Source organism: Malaya genurostris, chromosome 2, assembly GCF_030247185.1.
Source record: "Malaya genurostris strain Urasoe2022 chromosome 2, Malgen_1.1, whole genome shotgun sequence".
Lineage (NCBI taxonomy): Eukaryota > Metazoa > Arthropoda > Insecta > Diptera > Culicidae > Malaya > Malaya genurostris.
This window is the reverse complement of record NC_080571.1, coordinates 343,183,329-343,200,407: the sequence shown is the minus strand read 5'-3', so window position 1 is coordinate 343,200,407 and position 17,079 is coordinate 343,183,329. Positions and strand designations below refer to the sequence as shown.

The following is a 17,079-nucleotide window of genomic DNA, read 5'->3' as shown; positions in this document are numbered from 1 at the left end:
GAGGTGAAAAATGTCGACAACTTTCCAAATCACGGCTCTGTCGGTGTATTGTCGGAAAAAGACGAAAAAGTGATTTGTGAAACTCGGAACTACTGAACGGATTGCCACCATTCTTGGCACAGATATTATTATACCTTATGATAAAAAAAGCGCTTGTCCAATCGGTAAACTTTTATTCTCTCAACATTGGTAACACTTTTATACACATTCTGTCAAATTTTGACGCATATCGTACGATTAGTTTTTGTTTGGCGTCTATACAAAGTAGTTGAAAAATTTTCGTGTGACAATTTTTATAATGGATGAAAATTTAGAACAACGTGCGTGCATCAAATTTTGTGTTGCAAATGGATTTAAGTGTTCCGAAACGTTGAAAATGTTAGAAAAGGCCTTTGGTGAATCGAGTCTAGGAAAAACACAGGCATACGAATGGTATAAACGCTTCAAAGGTGGTCGTACAAGCTTGGATCATGATGAGATCCCTGGCCGCCCAACAACATCTGTTACTGAAGAAAACATTGAATCGGCGAAGCAGATCGTGTTGCAAAATCGTTCTGTACCGATTAGAGAGATTGCTGTGTTGTTGGGCATCTCTTATGGATCAGCCGAACATATTTTTACTGATGTTTTGGGTTTGAGACGGCATGCATGTATTGCCGCAGGAGGAGAGTACTTTGAAGGCGATAATTAAGAAATTTATTAAAAATTGAAATTTTGCGTTTTTTAATAAAATTCCGGTTCTTTTTTGATCATATGGTAAATAATTTGCTAGCAGGAAACTTCGTTTGTTTCCATTTGGAAGCATAACGATCCATGTGTTGTGGAATTTTGTGATTCATTGATGGTTTTCTTTTCTAAAGGTTTGTCTAATTGAAAATCGAATCGAAATTTATCGATTTTCTTGAATCAAGTGTGATTTCCTTAACCCACAAACCCTCTATTCTAAAAAGAGTCGAATTCGAGACGGGTATGGGCATGAAGATTATGGTGAAGAAATTCAGAATTGCGATGGATTGAAAATCTTGTACTTTCCGTAAGTATTTCATGATTGATTCAATCAAGGGCATTCGATCGCGTAGAAAAAGGCCAACATACAAATTAGGAATAGAGATTTTTCTGAATAAAATATATATTTCTCCTATTTTCATGATCTTTACTTATTTTGCCAGCAATAAATTTACCAACATCCTGCAGTAGTCTAAAAGCCACATTAGCAACTACATTTTGTTTGTCTGGTTCTCCTACCTAATCTGAACACCGCCATATGGGTAGCTTCCTAAGACGTACGGGCATGCTACTAGGGCCAGGAATACAACTTAAATCACTTGCTGAACTAGCTAATAATGATATCGATTCACTTTTTTGTTCTGCACTAAGTCTGCACTTGATTGAAGGCTCTATCGAATCCATTGTCTCGCCATAATTATTTTTAGTATCGATATTCACTCCTTGTTTTTCCACCAACCATGTAATTAGATCCAACTGTCTAGAAGAGACAGCTTCATGCAGGACTGTATTTCCATGATCGTCTTTGGCATTTGTATTAGCTCCATGCTCTATTAACCATTTTACTAGTTCTAATTTACCTTTACGAGCAACAAAATGCAGAGGTGTTCTACCATATTTACTTACAGCATTAATCTCAGCTCCATTCCTCACCAAAAACTTCAGTGTGTAAGAGTTCGAATTTTGATCTAATATTGTTAAGCCATAACTGTTACGAACATTGGTAATAATTCTCAATGTCTCTGGATCTTTTTCTATATCTTTCAAACTATAACTAAGTTTCATACTACTTTCATTAGAAAACAATAGATGAATAAAATCCAGTAAATTAATAATATCTTGATGATGGGCAAGACTAGCAGGAGTCTTATTTTGTTTATTGCTTACATCATAGGCTGCTTTGTTTTGTAATAAAAATTGTATAACATCAAAATAATCCTCTTGAACTGCATAGTGTAAAAGAGTATTACCTTGATAATCACAAGTATTGATAAGAGTGCTAAGGTAATCAACATTGCAAAGTTTTATTTTCTTCAAGTAATCAATTACTAACTCAGGATTATTTCTTTGTACGTAATAAAATGATATATTAATTGCATAAAATACATTAATACTCCTTCCTAACTGTCTCTCCTCAAGATTAATTGGTGCTTCATTTTGTATGTCTTCAGCAGTAAAAGTGGCACCATTTTTCAATAATATTTTAACAATCTCTTCTCGATTCTCCGTAGCAGCAAACTGTAATAGTGATTTACCATCTCTATATAATTGATTAATATTTGCTTCTTTACTGATCAAGTTTTCAACCTTAAGTATATTATTTTCTTCTATAGCAATAAATAAATCTCCAGTTGATTGAAGCAACTTAACAACATCATTATGATTATTATTCCTGGCAAGATTCTCAGGAATATCTCCTTCATTATTTTTAACACTGATATCTGCCCCTTCTTTTAAAAAAAGATCAACTATTTCTTTATTGCCATGCAGTGCTGCAAGATGCAATGGCGTATCTCCTCGAGAATCTTTTGCCGTTAAATCCATCGAATGAAAATCTTTTGCATGGTGATACAAATCCCTTATACTGAGATAATCCTGGTTGAATTCGAATAAACATTTAATTGCTTCAAAATCATTTTGGTCAGCACCTACATGTAATAAAGTTCTTCCTTGGGCATTTCGTGCATTAAGAATAAAAACCATAGGGTTCCTTGCATCAGACACATCAGAATCCCACCGACGTCCATTATCTCTTTCTGTCAACCATTTCTCCGTAGAAAGCAAAGGATTCCTTGCATCATCATTTCTTTCTATTAACCATTTATCCTCTAAATCCTGTATCAAGTTTTTACTATGGAATAAGCTGTCAATCATTTTCAATAACTCATCAATTTGAATTGATTTGGACTGATCAAATTTTTTTTTGAATGAATCAAGAGGTGTTTTGCCCTTTTTATCGCGTGCATCGTACATAGCACCGTATTGCAATAGTAATCTTGCAATATCAGTAAAACGCTGCTCTAAAGCTAAATTTAATGGCGTTCTACCGTCTTTGTTCCGAACATTAACATTAGCTCCTTGTTTGAGAAGAAATTTTACAAAAAGTGCCTTTCCTGATTTAACTGCAGTATGTAATAAAATTTCACCATTTTGATCAGCAATATTTACATCTTTATACGTTTTTTGAACAATTTTTCTCGCTGTAGCAATATTTATACGAGTACGCCTTCCAAAATTAGCATTGCATTCTGTTATGAGATATTTTGCTGCATCTAATTCATTTCTTTGAAAAGATACATAATAATAAGATAATGGTTCTAAAGCATAGTCCAAAACAGTCATTCCATTCTCATCAGAAATATTAACATTTGCCCCTTTGCTTACTAGATATTTTATTACATCTAATCTCTTTTCTTTAGCTGCATAGTGAAGAGGAGTTCTACCATCCTCAGCAGCAAAGTTAACATCAGCCTCGTTGTCACATAAATATTCAATACTTTTTATGTTTCCTTTGTCTGCAGCATAGTGTAATGCAGTAATTCCACAATCTGTAGTAGTAAACTCACGATAGTTTTGCCATAAATATTTTACAATTTTTAAACGATTTTTTTCTATTGCTACACCAATATAAACATGAAACAGTTCCTTTTTTTCTCCATTTTCTAAATATTTAAAAGTCTCAATGTGACCTTTTGATGTAGCAGATTTCAGAGTACAATAAATATTATGATAATTCTTTAGAGCCCCATTTCCTTGTAAATATTTTATTGCCTGTAAATGATCTCTATCACTTAGTTCATAAATATCGTTCACGCAATCTAAATAATATTCATTATTGAAAATTCTTTTTCTTTTTTCATTATCTGCTATAGCTCCCAATAATGCATCTACTACTTTTATATGCCCAAATTCTAAAAACCATGATAATAGGCGAGGATACTTACTATAATTATGAACCGCATCATGAACTTTCATTGACAGTAAACCAACAACGGGCCACAATTTATGATAGTACTTTGAATAGGCAGGACCAGTCCCCTCAGCAGCATATATTAGTAATTCCTTCTGTTTTTCTTCATTTAGTGCATTAATATAAGCACCATTCAACAACAAAATACAACCTAAATACCACTCTTCTAGTTCACCAGCATAATATAAAGCGGTCTTTCCATCGATATCCTGTTTATTAACGAAGTTTACAAGTTGAGACTGTGCATATTCTGCTTTATTAAAAATACTATCACCTATCTCCGTATCTATTTGCAATGGTGTTCTAAAAATATTATCATTTATGTCAATGTCTGCATAATAATTTAAAATATATTCACTGATTTCGGAACCACCATAACTAAAAGCATAATGAAGGGATGTTTTACCGAAAATGTCCGATTGTAAGCCGTTAAAACCTGCTGCTAATAAAACCCTCACAATATAAATGCTACCTTCCTGAACTGCTAAATGCAGAGCTGTTCTTCCTAATCGATCAACTATAGTGACATCTAAATTCTTTTTATATAACAAATCATTGATTGTAGATAAATTTTGATCCAAGGTAGCAGAATAGATGGGAGAGTCTTTTGCCAAAATACGATCAATAAAATTACGAATTACTTCATTACTATCTTTAAACATTTCTTGGAGTAAAAACCTTTTTATTGATTCATATTTTGATGGATTGGATATATTTTTCTTTAAACTGCCAGTAAATAAAGTAGCAGCAAAATATTCAGCAAACGTTTTATGAATGAAATAAACATTTTTCGCATTTCCCACAGACTGAATAATTCCAAGTGATTTAAGACCGTTCACTCTTTCTGGCTCTGGTAATTTATGTTTGTCAAACATTTGAACAATATCAGTTTGTTCCACTTCAGGAAACAACACACTGAAAGCTAAACATTGATGGTCCTTGTTAAAGCATTCAGTTAGATTATTTTTGATGTATTGAGAACTACTATCAAGACGAATTTTTTCCTTAAAATAAACATCATATTTTGCTTCAATAAAATGTTCATAAATATCCAATACATTAAGAGCTTCAAAAGATGGAACCTCATGCCGTTGACTCTTCGAAAATTCTATAACTTCCCTTTGAAAACCTTCTGCCAACAAACGTAATTGTAAAGGAATGCCCATGAAACGGGACATATTTTCTCCAAAAATATGAACAACTTTTTCAAGTAAAGCCTTGGCATAAAGTTCAATCTTCGATTGATAGTCCTGTTCGCTATTTTGATGCAACATCAATGAAAGATGAATTTGCCAATATTCATTGAGAAATTGTTCTTGTTGCTCAGACTTAAACTCTTCAAATTTAGTAGCAAATGTTGATAAACTATTTTCCAATTTCTACATTTTATAGGGTCTCGTACAAACCCAAATTGTAGCAGAAGTGTGTTCTTTTAGAAACTTTAGTAATAAAACTATTTTTGCTTGATGTTTATCTTTAATAATCTCATCAAAACCATCAAACAATAGCAGTATTGGTTTACGAACAGATATTTTCGGTTTCTGTAGACTAAATTTGAATAATCTTTTAGCCAACTCTGTATTCAAACCACTACTCTCGACTGTGGATAAAAAGTTTAAAGCATGATCTATATTATATGACCGTTGTTTTTGTTTAGTTGGCAAAAATGCAATTTTATCCTGACAGTCTTTGAAATCTATTCGAATTACCCAATCCGTTGCGAGTTTTTGTTCCGATAAACTAGTTAAAGTAGTTGTTTTACCCATGCCTGGATCATCAACAATAATTACTACCTGATCTTTGATGGCTCTAAAAAATTCAGTTTCATCATACAGCTCTGGTTTTTTGTCAACATAATTACGTAAAATATCCAAAGAACCATGAGATTTTCGCCAAATGATACGCTTATTAGGATTGTCGTTTTCTACATGCAGCCAATGAATAGATTTACGCCCGTTTTTTACTAATTCAACAAACTTTGCTGGACCATTTTCTTTTTGGATTATTGTATTTAGTTTAAATTTAGTCTCCTCTTCTTGATGCAATTGGAATATTGTCGAAAGATCTTCATCATTCACTCCAGTAAAAAGGAATAAAGTATCAGGCTTAGCTTTCATCAATTCCTTTCTCATGTTATCTTTATTGATTTTTTTATCATGATAAATTAATTTTCTTCTAAGATAAAAATTAGGATTAAAAAACTGCCGCAGATAACTTTTTTGAGACGTTACTTCTATCTAATAAACTATTTTTTTAGGATTGTTATGACACAAGGATTTAAAACTTTTTAAGTGATACTCTTTATTACAACCAAGAGTTATAATGATTCTTGTGTCAGCAGCAGAGTCTTCCTTGAAAAAACTCACTTGTTGTCTTATTTTATTAGCAATCTTTGCATAACTTTCTCCTTCTATCTTAAGCCGCCTTATTAATTTATTTCGTACTGCTTCAACATCGTTCCGATCAATACCGGTGATCATAAAAAGCCTAGACTGGTCTGAAGTTTTCGATAAATCATTTACTAAATTCTTTACTACAATCTCTTCATTAATTCTTGCATAAGCTGCTTCCAAATCTTTTAAGGCTGGCGGTGGCTTTCCTATGGTTATTTCTTCGTTCTTAATTAGCTTCATTCATATTTCTGAATCAATGAGTTGTTTTGCGTTTTCGTCCCTTGGATCTATTAATTTGTTTAAGCTGATCATTTTTCCTTGAAACATTACTTCTTTTTCCAAAAGTTCGTTTTGTGATGTTTGAGTAAGGTCCTTGAAGCTAGTTGTATCCGTTTCACTACTATACTTATTTTTATACTTAGGATCATTTAGAAATTCATTCGCTGAAGTGTATTTTTTCTTAGTAATTAGAATGATTTTTTTGTTTAGATTAATAATTATATTAGATAATTTATCGTATAACTCCTGTGCATTTTTATTACCGATATTATCTTCTATGACAAACAAATCATAACAATTGGAATTAAAGACTGTAATTAAATTCTTCTGCGTGTTTGATCTCAGCAAAGAGCTCAATTTTACAAAAAGGTAATGATTATACTTTCGATACTCTAACAATTGATAAAGCCTAATCATGCTCAATAAACTATATTGCGAGAAAATAAAATACAAAATTTTATCTTCTGAATTTTTTACAAAAAGAAAATTTTTCAAATCATCAGAAATGGTATTCTGAAACTCAATACCATATTCTTTTAATCTCTCACAATATTCTACGCTAGAGCCAATCGATATTAAACTATCAATTTTTTGCGTTATCTCGTCCAAAAAAATCCGTCCCTCCGTAGGTGTCAAAAATCTACCCTCATCTCCAATTTTCTCCTTAAACCACTGTAGTATTTTCTTTTGTATGTGATCAGCAACCAGCTCACTAGTTAAATCTTTAAACATACTATCTTTGTTGACCTCACTCACAATTATATTACCAAGCTCTTCTTCGTTTGGTTGATTCACTGCAAATACTAAATGTTCTAAAAAGTTTTCGATTTCATTCTCAGATATTGTTTGTGGCCATCCTCCATTAGGATCATTGTTTCTTTTGTTTGAATTAGAGATTTTCAACTCCATACTATTTAAATATTCGCTGAGGTCTTTCAAATTAAATTGATAATCTTCATCTAATATTTTGTTTTCGAAATACTGCTTAATTTCTTTCAATTTGATGAAATCTTTTTGTTCTGCTCTTGTTTTTTCCGCATTATTATCAAGTACTTCTAACTTTTTCATTTCCTCTTCTAGGACTTGTCTAAACTTTTTTGCTTTGTTTTTCAATTCTTGTTCACAAACCTCTTGAAATCTTCTAGTGTCAGAATCTAAGTTTTGAGTCTTGTCAATAAATTTATCATGAAATCGGATGATTTTATTTTTAACATCAACAACAAACAACAATTCTTTTGCCATAATTGATTTATATTCCGCAAAAATATTTCCTTGTTGTATTCTAATAGTCTTTTTGTCCAAAACATGATCAATTAACTCTTTAGCTAGTTTGGATAGTTTATAGTTTTCTAATTTTGGTTTCAATTTATCAATCATTCTTTTATTAAATTTGTAATGTTCACTTCTTTTGAATCTACTTTTCAAATTTAAAATGTCATTTTCTTCTCTTTCTATAGTTGTAACGAATGTCTTTGCTCTTAGCAGTCAGCAACTTTTGCGCCACTCCCAGATTCTGAGAGGCTGCTGATGCGATATGGAGGCTCGGCTAGAGACTCTCTCTTTAGGCGGGTTAACAGTGCTCAAACACCCGATAACAATCCGTCGTCCCAAATGGTCTACCAAGAAAATGTCCTAACTGTGACTATTGTTTAATGAGTGGAGATGAAATGAAATCAGCGGTGCGAACAATAAGAATTCAAACCCTCGATCACTTTCAAGGAATCATCACCTAGGGCTAATCAATTACACCGATGCAAGCTTTCATCTTCTATTCACGAATTCATTGTTCTATGGTGACGTCACCCTCTGCTTACGACTAATTTACAATCACTTAATATCTAATCTGACCTGAATGTTGCTTGTGTTAGCGGTCGAACTGAGTAGTGAACAAGCACGTTGTGCAGCGTCCGGAGAACGCCTCGTGGACCCCGATGACTGAATAGACGATTCATGCGGAACATCGGTTTTTCGCTCCTCGTTCGTTAGGTCCTCCGACGACAGCCAGGTGTCTCTGAATTACACCCAAACTAAACTGATGGCGTAGACGGCGTCTAGCAGGTCAGGGAGCGACCCAGGCGCGATCGAACCAAACGGCGGGTGTCGGAATATCAAGAGGCCCTCGCTCTAGGTAGACCTCTATCGGCTCGGTCGAAAACTCAAACGTTGGGCTTTGGCTTGGCGGGTAGGCGAATCGAATGGCTTTGGCTTGGCGGGTAGGCGAATCACCACGTGTTTCGGAATTTTCCAACAATGGCGTCGATAACGACCCAGTGTTTCCGTATGGATGTGCGAGCGCCGGTATACGCACCCACGTTGAACAGTGGGATTTGCCTGTTCAACGTAAATCATTAGACCACTAATGTTTCTTTACATACGCGTTCATCGCTGAATGCTTACCAGTTAATAGTCGCACACGTTCACGTTCACAAACTAGTTATACAGTGTACAAGTTTTTGCATGCCTGTTTTAAACTTAATTTAGGTTTCAAATCAAATTTGCGAAATTGTATATCAACATTATTACCTAAGGTTTAACGTTTTATACATGCTAACAAAGCTTAATAATTACAGAGGCCACATTTCACGATCTAGTTTTAAGAAAAGTTAGATAAATAATATAATACAGAATTGTTTCTTTTATGCGTTTTGCTTTCTTACGGTGATCTCGTTCGGTTGACAAACTCCAGGCAAGTGATCTTTCAACTACCCAATGATAGGCTGAAGGCCCCAAATTCGCAGTCAAACAATACTCAATACGTATTGGATGTGATCTACATTCCATCCCTTCTCACTTCCCTACTATCTCAATGAGGCCTTCTTTGTCTCCCATACATTGCGCAAGAGTTCATTGTTTTCGGCTCGGGATTGCTATACTTGGCCTATCTTTATCATTTCCTTCAGACCATTTGCGAAGGTGATGAGATCGGTTTGTGGAACTCAAAGCTATTTCGAACGCGCGCTCAGCAGCTCTGCCAGAGGCCGCAAGATGACACGCAAGTCTGCTGCTACCTAGATATTGAGCTCTAGACATTGGACGTTACTGTTTCATGCAAGCACATAGGAGGTGCGTTACATAGTTGTAGCTTGGCATTTAACATCATCGGCTAAGTCGATATTAGAAAAAACAATTACTTCTTTTATCACACCAAAGGATTTTTTTCTTTTCATATCTTGAAATGAAAAGAAATACTTTATTAAACTATAATCCCCGGCACTTTCAGTAAGTAATTCTTCATAACTAATCTTTTTCGATTCATCTAATCGATGTTTAGCCTGCAAACATAAACTTTCTTCTTTGTTATCATCTTTGTTTCTATACTTAAAACTATATCATCAAACTTTCCTGCCTCTTCCATTTCTGTTGCTAAACTAAAGGAATAGGATTTCTTTATTCCTCTGTATAAAAATAATGTTAAAAGTTTTATTTGATAGAGGCTTCCTTCAATACCGGCTGTACCTCCTTTTTATAAGTCTCCCCCATTCTCTGTTTATCTACTTTTATTTGATCGCTTGGTAACCTACTATTATCACTCATCATCATGTGATTGTAAAATTAATGTTTTGATTTTATCTCTCTGATAAAAGTTTCCTTAAATTTCGATAGGCTCTCGATTTTTTAGATATTTAACTGCAGCTACTCTGAGGTTATAGCGGTTTCTTTTTGCTTTACAAAACAAACTTCTTATGATTTTTAAAACTTTTCTAAACTGTAGTATCTAAAACTTTTTCCTTCTTTATGTTTTCAGTTCTTATCTGTGCCCCACAGTCTAAATCTTTTATGATTTCTGAACCATTAATTCTTCCAGGAAATGTTCAACGTACATTAACAAATAACTTTTTATGTTATTCTGTCTTACACTCGGGATAGTTCGATGCTTGTATGTGTTTTGAGTTTCGCAAGATAGGTAAGAAGTTTTCGTTCGCCACGTGCAGGCTGTGTTCGGGTTAGGAAAAGGTCCGTGTAACGTTTCACGATTGAAATGCTCAAATCTAAAACAAACTGTTTTCTTGATTAGTAGTAATAAAAAGTTTGGAGATTATGAAAAATCCTTACAATTGTTGGTATCTCTTTAGTTACGGATATGACGCCACCTGTGATAACGAATAATTTCAATTGTTTCTTGAGCTTAATTAGCCACTTAAGTACTTGAGCCACTTTGTTTTTGTGTTTTTCCGCACAAAAAATTCTGCATGTATGTATGTATTCACAGCACAACTTATTAGATTTTAAGGAATCAATACTTTAAACATAAGAGAAAAATGCAATAAATGTATTGCGATTTATATTTAACATCATTCGTGCAACGCCTCGAACCGAACTGTGCTTACTATTCACTATTGAAGAGATTGCTATCAAAGATGCCAACTTGAAAAAAAACTGTGTTTCAACATGAACAATCTATTTACTGTGATGCATATTTTCGATCGAAATTTGTGAGTAACATTAAAGAATATCCGTCTGCTCAACGCAACATTCCCAAAAATCTGAAGAAATCTGTGAATTTCGAAAAAAGAATTGTAATTATCTGTGTAATATACCAGGCGAATAAGTTTATGGTTTTACAGAAAAATCACTAAACATGGTAACCCTGTTTGCCGTGGCAGCTCCCGCATTGGTCGCGGTATTGACGGTTGTCGAAGCCATAAGATAGGATAAGATAAGACAACTAGCGTTACGATAAGAATTGCCCTGTAGTGGCGTCGGGAGCTACCACAGGACTACTTTTATCAGCAGCCATGATAAGTGAAAATTTCGAAAATATATTTATATAATATGAAAGTGAACAGAGTTGATGTATTTCCGAAATTTCCGGGTCCAGTTCTAGAATCTAGAATCCTGGTTCAGAATCAAGTTTTGAGATTCGGTTTCAGTTTCAAAGCTATGAAACTCAATTCCGGTCCTGGATTCTGGACGATGTATTGAATTTTAGAGCTGGATTTAGGAAAAAAGTACGGGTGTGTAATGTCAGAGACATAACTGGATGTCGTGAATACGAATAAAACTGACACTCTTTCTTTATAATTTCGAATATCAATTAATTGATCGATTGTGTGAATTGTGCAAGCTTCCCTCTTTTTCACTACTAGCATTTGAAACGATACTCCTAGACTTAAGTACAGATTAGTTACATTAAAGATTCTGACACACAATTAAATATTACGAAATAACCAGTATAGTTCTTTATGAAAAAATAATGGTGGTTCTGAATGGAACCTTCCATTAATGGCTTCTAAGTCGGTGCTACGCATTTTATATAACAAATCAGCAGAAAGTTCTACTACAAACTTCAAGTGGTTGAAAAATTCTATACTGCATACGGTATAGAAAACTTCGCATAATTCTTTGGGTATACAATTATTGTTCTAAATAGAAATATACAGAATTTTGATGTCAATTATTTCGTTTCGGATTGAAATATTTCAGTTATCAAAATGCCGTACGAGATAAATTTCTGGCATTCAGAAGGGCAAAATTGTGTAATTCTCTAAGATATTAAACACTGTTGCGAATTTTGGTTTGTTCTTACTGATGTTGGTGGGAGAACCTCACCTCGACATCCGGTTTCGTCTGTAGCAATAAGAGAAATGAACAGTTTTTATTCAAAGATTTTCTTTTCTATTTGTTCAGTAGATTCTGATATGTGCCTGACTACCTCAAAACCGTCGTCCGGATGCGAAAAAGGCATGCAAGCGTGATGAATTTTCACGCAGTTGAAAATTTAATCACGAATTCCTAATCACATTATCGATAGCTTGTAGAAAAAATATGCTGTTGGGTTAAGTACATCAAAAGATATTCGTGGTAAAGTTCTACCCATTCTTGTACAGGTAAATTTTGATATGGCGCCCCATAGTAAAGTAAGTCGAATTCAGGACAAAAGAACCGATTTGAAGAATTCTGGAATTAGGAACTGGACCTGAGCTTTACAACTATACTTAGAACATAGAACAGACTCAGAATTCAGTTGGATTTTAGTAGAATACAATTTCAAAACTGAAATCAGTTTCGGAATCTTTTTCCAGAATCCACTTCAGCACGCAGGCTCTGGATTCTAAACCCATATTCCGAAACTAAGCTCTGAAGCTTGAAGACGATTTCTCGCCACGACTACCAAAATGGGTTGCATAGAGTACAGTAAAATGTCACATAATTATTTGGGATTATTATTCTGATTCTAAAAAGAATCGAACAGAAGAATTCTGGACCTGAGCTCAAGAACTAAATTTAGAACTAAAAGCAAACTCAGAGTTCAGTTGAAATTCTAGAACTACAATTTCGAAACTGAAATCAGTTCCGGATCCAGAATCCAGTTTCATAATGCGAATGAGAGTTGCTACCTGAGTGTTTGAGGTTTTAACCACGCAGAAGGTGCACTCTCCGTCGCTGCTGGTTGATGATATCGCCCTTCGACGACCGGAAAGCAAATGATAAATCATTCTTACGACGTCTGCTTCCATCCAACACACATGAAAAAATGATCGATTTTCGCATTTTTTTTTTTGCATAAATATCTGTTTATTAATCTTATTTTTGTGTATTACATCAACATTTTACAGTACAAGTGTTTTGACCCTTTGGCCTTTCATCTTTGTTGTTCATACGATTCGTTATTAATATTAGGTGTGTTAGTTACTCTTGTTTTACATACTAATGTTTAATCATAATATTTATTTTAATTATTTATAAAATGTCTACCTACTTATAACTATCCCTAACCTAATACGTACAAATTTTGAATTATTTGTATTTCAGAGATTGAGCACCTCTCTTCAAATTTCGTGCAGTATTGTTCGAATTTTTGTTCTAGTATATCCAGTGAGGCCATCTCATGTACTTCACTAGTCCTTGTCCAAGGGGGTAGATTTAGAATCATCTTTAAGATCTTACTTTGAATGCGTTGAAGCCTAAGTTTGTGTGTTCGTGCACAACCCCGCCAAACAGGGACTGCGTATTCAATTGCGGGGTAGATGATTTGTTTATAGACAGCCATCTGATTCTTCAGGCATAGTTTAGATGTTCTACAAATCAGCGGATACAGAGACCTAATGAGTATGCTGCATTTTTGAACGATTTTGTCAACATGTGACCTGAATACCAGATGTCTGTCAAAGGTGAGTCCTAGATAGATAACTTCATCGGACCATTGAATGACCTCATCACCGAATCGTATTCTGCATTCGTCTGATGGAACGAGTTTTGGAGATCTTGAATGTGGAAACAAGATGACCTGAGTTTTTGCTGCATTGATCACAATTTTCCAGCTTGTAAAATATTCCGTTAAAGCGTCCAGACCTGTCTGTAGTTTATTTTTCAGAGCATTAATGACACGACCTTTGTAAAGAATGGCAGTATCATCAGCAAATTGTGACAGAACACCACCACCTGGAAGAGGTGGGATGTCTGATGTGAAAATGTTGTATAGAATGGGACCTAGGATACTTCCCTGGGGTACACCAGCAGGAATAGTAAATCTTTCTGAAAGTGCATTATTCAGAGAAACCTGGAATGCTCTATCTGCAAGATAATTTTTGATAATTTTAATAAGATACATGGGAAAATTATACCGATGCAGTTTGAACACCAGTCATTCGTGCCACACATTATCGAATGCCTTTTCAATATCCAATATTGCCATGGCAGTCGTTTTGGACACTGATTTGTTTTACTGGATGACGTTGTTAACCCTTGTGAGCTGGTGGATGGTGGATCTTCCTTTCCGGAACCCAAACTGTTCTTCCAGAAATATATCCTGTTCATCTGCAAAAGCAAGAATTCGCCTTTGTATTGACTTTTCAAACAGCTTGGATAGGGCAGAGAGTAAGCTGATGGGCCGATAGCTCTTGGAAAAGGAAGGATCTTTCCCCGGTTTCAAAACTGGGATAACTTTAGCTAACTTCCACATTGAAGGGAAGTAACCAAGCTCCCAGCACCTGTTAAAAAGTTTAGCTAAGAAGACAAATGAGCGAATACTCAAATGTTTCAGCTCAATGTTGAATGTGTTGTCGAAACCGGGGGCCTTCATATTTTTGGATTTTTTCACAAAAGCCATCAGCTCATTCGCAGTGACTCTACTTTCCTCAGGAACCAAGCTGTCTGATTGGTCAACCTCAGCTACGCTATCAGCAACGTCTCTTTCATATGGACTAACAATGTTGAGTCCTAAATTGTGAGAACACACAAACTGCTGGCCTAGCGCATTTGCCTTCTCTACTGGTGTGATTAAAGGTATTCCTTCAGCTGCGTCCTGGGGTGACATCAGAGGAGGAATAGGCTTCGGTTTTTTCTTAAGCACCTTCGTTAAGGACCAGAAGGGCTTTGAATGTGGGAGAATTTCTCGAAGCTTTTGCTGGAAGTTCCTGTTGCGAAGCTCAGATATCCTTTCCTGGATTATCCTAGTTAAGTTGTTATAAGTAGTCTTCCTATCTAGGATGCCAGTTCGTTGATACTGCCTCCGGTAGATATTCCGAAGTCGGATGAGTTTCTTGGTGACACTGTCGATTTGTAGAGAGGAACTCGGCATATGTTGTACTGGAACTGTCCTATCACGAGCGACTGTGATTGAATGCTGGAAGGAAGATAGGGCTGCATCGATTTCCATCGAGGAATCAAGTGGTAAATCGATATTAATAAGTTGGTCGGCGATATGTTGAAATTGGACCCAATCGGTGCGATAATAGTTCCTCCGAGGTTGAATAGGCACTGTTTCTGGTGAAGATCCCAACGTCCCAGTAATATTGGAAAGTGGTCAGAAGAGAGCTCGTTGAAGACAACCGGAGAGCTGTCTATGGCGATGTTGCTGATGAATATATCCAAAATGGAATGAACTCCCGATCTGGAAAGTCGCGTTGGTTGATCCAGAGCGAAGATGTTGTATTGTCCAGCTTCGTAGTCTTCGGCAAGTACGAATCCGTTTCGATTCTGTCTTCTGTTTCCCCACAGCTCATGCCGTGCGTTCAGGTCCCCAGCAATGATGAATTTGTTCTGTCGTCGAGTGAGCATAGCCAGATCTCGCTTCAATGATGCACACGTACCATCTCGAAGATTTGTTTGTTTGGGGCAGTACGCTGCAATGATGATGATGGGTCCCATCGTCGTTGTAATCTCAATTCCGATGGCTTCTATTAGTTGTAATTTAAAGGCTGACATAAGCCTATGCTGAATGGATCGTTTAATGGCAATGGCAACTCCCCCTCCTCTGGTAGTTGTCCTGTCGAGCCTGTGAATCCTGTAATTGGAAATAAAAATAGAAATTTCAGGTTTAAGATGAGTTTCAGTTAAAATAGCAATATCGGCATTCTTCTCTTGAAGAAAGTCGGACAATTCAGCAGTTTTGCTCCTGAGTGAGCAAGCATTCCAATTTACTATAACCAACTCATTATATTGCATATTCGATGATGAATTTGCCTAAGGCGTTGATTTGATCTAACCGCGTTCTGCAGTTTCGGAGTTTTGTTGTCATTGTTTCAAAAATGACGATCAGTTGTTCAGCAGAGAATAAATCACCAGAGTCATCCTTTGCTTGTGGTTGATTATTGCCCCATCCAGGAGGGATTCTTGAGGAAGATTCTTTTTGAGATCCAGCGGCTGAAGTCTTTGGATTGCTGCGAGGAAGTGGCGGCAAATTCGGAATATCCCTCTTCGGTGGGAGCCGTGGGAAATTAACTTCATCCTTCTGTGGAACATTCTTGCGCGTTGATTGTTTGCGGGACGCCTGTTGTCGAATTTTTGTGAACTCAGCACGTTTGGGACACGATTTGCTAGTAGATGGATGGTCGCCATCACAGTTCACACATTTTACAGCGATGTCATCTAGTAGGCAATCGTTGGTATTGTGTGGCTCGGCACACTTCCCGCACCGACTTTTCATGTGGCAATTCCTCGCTCCATGGCCGTAGTTCAAACAGTTCGTGCACTGTGTGACATCCCGATGTACCGGTTTATACTTCTGCCATTCGATGATTATGTGAAATAACGATTTAATCGTTTTCAGTTGACTCATGGTGATGGAGCCCTTCTCCAGATGAATCAGGTACAGTTGATCTCTAAACTTTTTGTCCGTATTATGTCGTTTCATTTTAAACACCATCAAAGGCTTTAGTCCAGCCTCCAACAGTGCCTGCTTTAGTTCGGCTTCCATCATGTCGGGTAGTCCTCGAAGTACAACCTTCATAGGTTTGTTGGCGGCAATATCGTGTGTGAAGTATTCCGCTTTTGTCTGCTTCAGATAACATTCCACTCCTTTGTAGTGGTTCAAAGCCGGAACAGTTATTTTGTAGCCTTCAGTACATAAACGGATTGTTGCCTGTAGTCCTTTGCTGATCAGTGTGTTGAAATCCGAGCGTAGAGTTGGTGGGAAGCCCTTCAGGTAGAAAGGCGGCATTTTTTCCTTCTTCTGCAGTTCCTCTTCGACATCAACTGGCAGATCAGCAT

General features: G+C 36.0%; 2 protein-coding genes across 2 annotated transcripts in view; one reads left to right on the top strand and one right to left on the bottom strand.

Moving 5' to 3' along the window:
- The window catches only part of LOC131431886 (uncharacterized), a 380,408-nt gene that overhangs the window by 31,405 nt on the left and 331,924 nt on the right, over positions 1-17,079 (top strand). The gene's annotated exons all lie outside the window — the stretch shown is intronic.
- LOC131431883 (serine/threonine-protein phosphatase 6 regulatory ankyrin repeat subunit A-like) lies at positions 1,143-6,910 on the bottom strand. The gene has a single exon (XM_058597828.1). It carries the CDS (start codon positions 5,248-5,250, stop codon positions 1,246-1,248), a length of 4,005 nt encoding a protein of 1,334 aa, XP_058453811.1. The 5' UTR covers positions 5,251-6,910; the 3' UTR covers positions 1,143-1,245.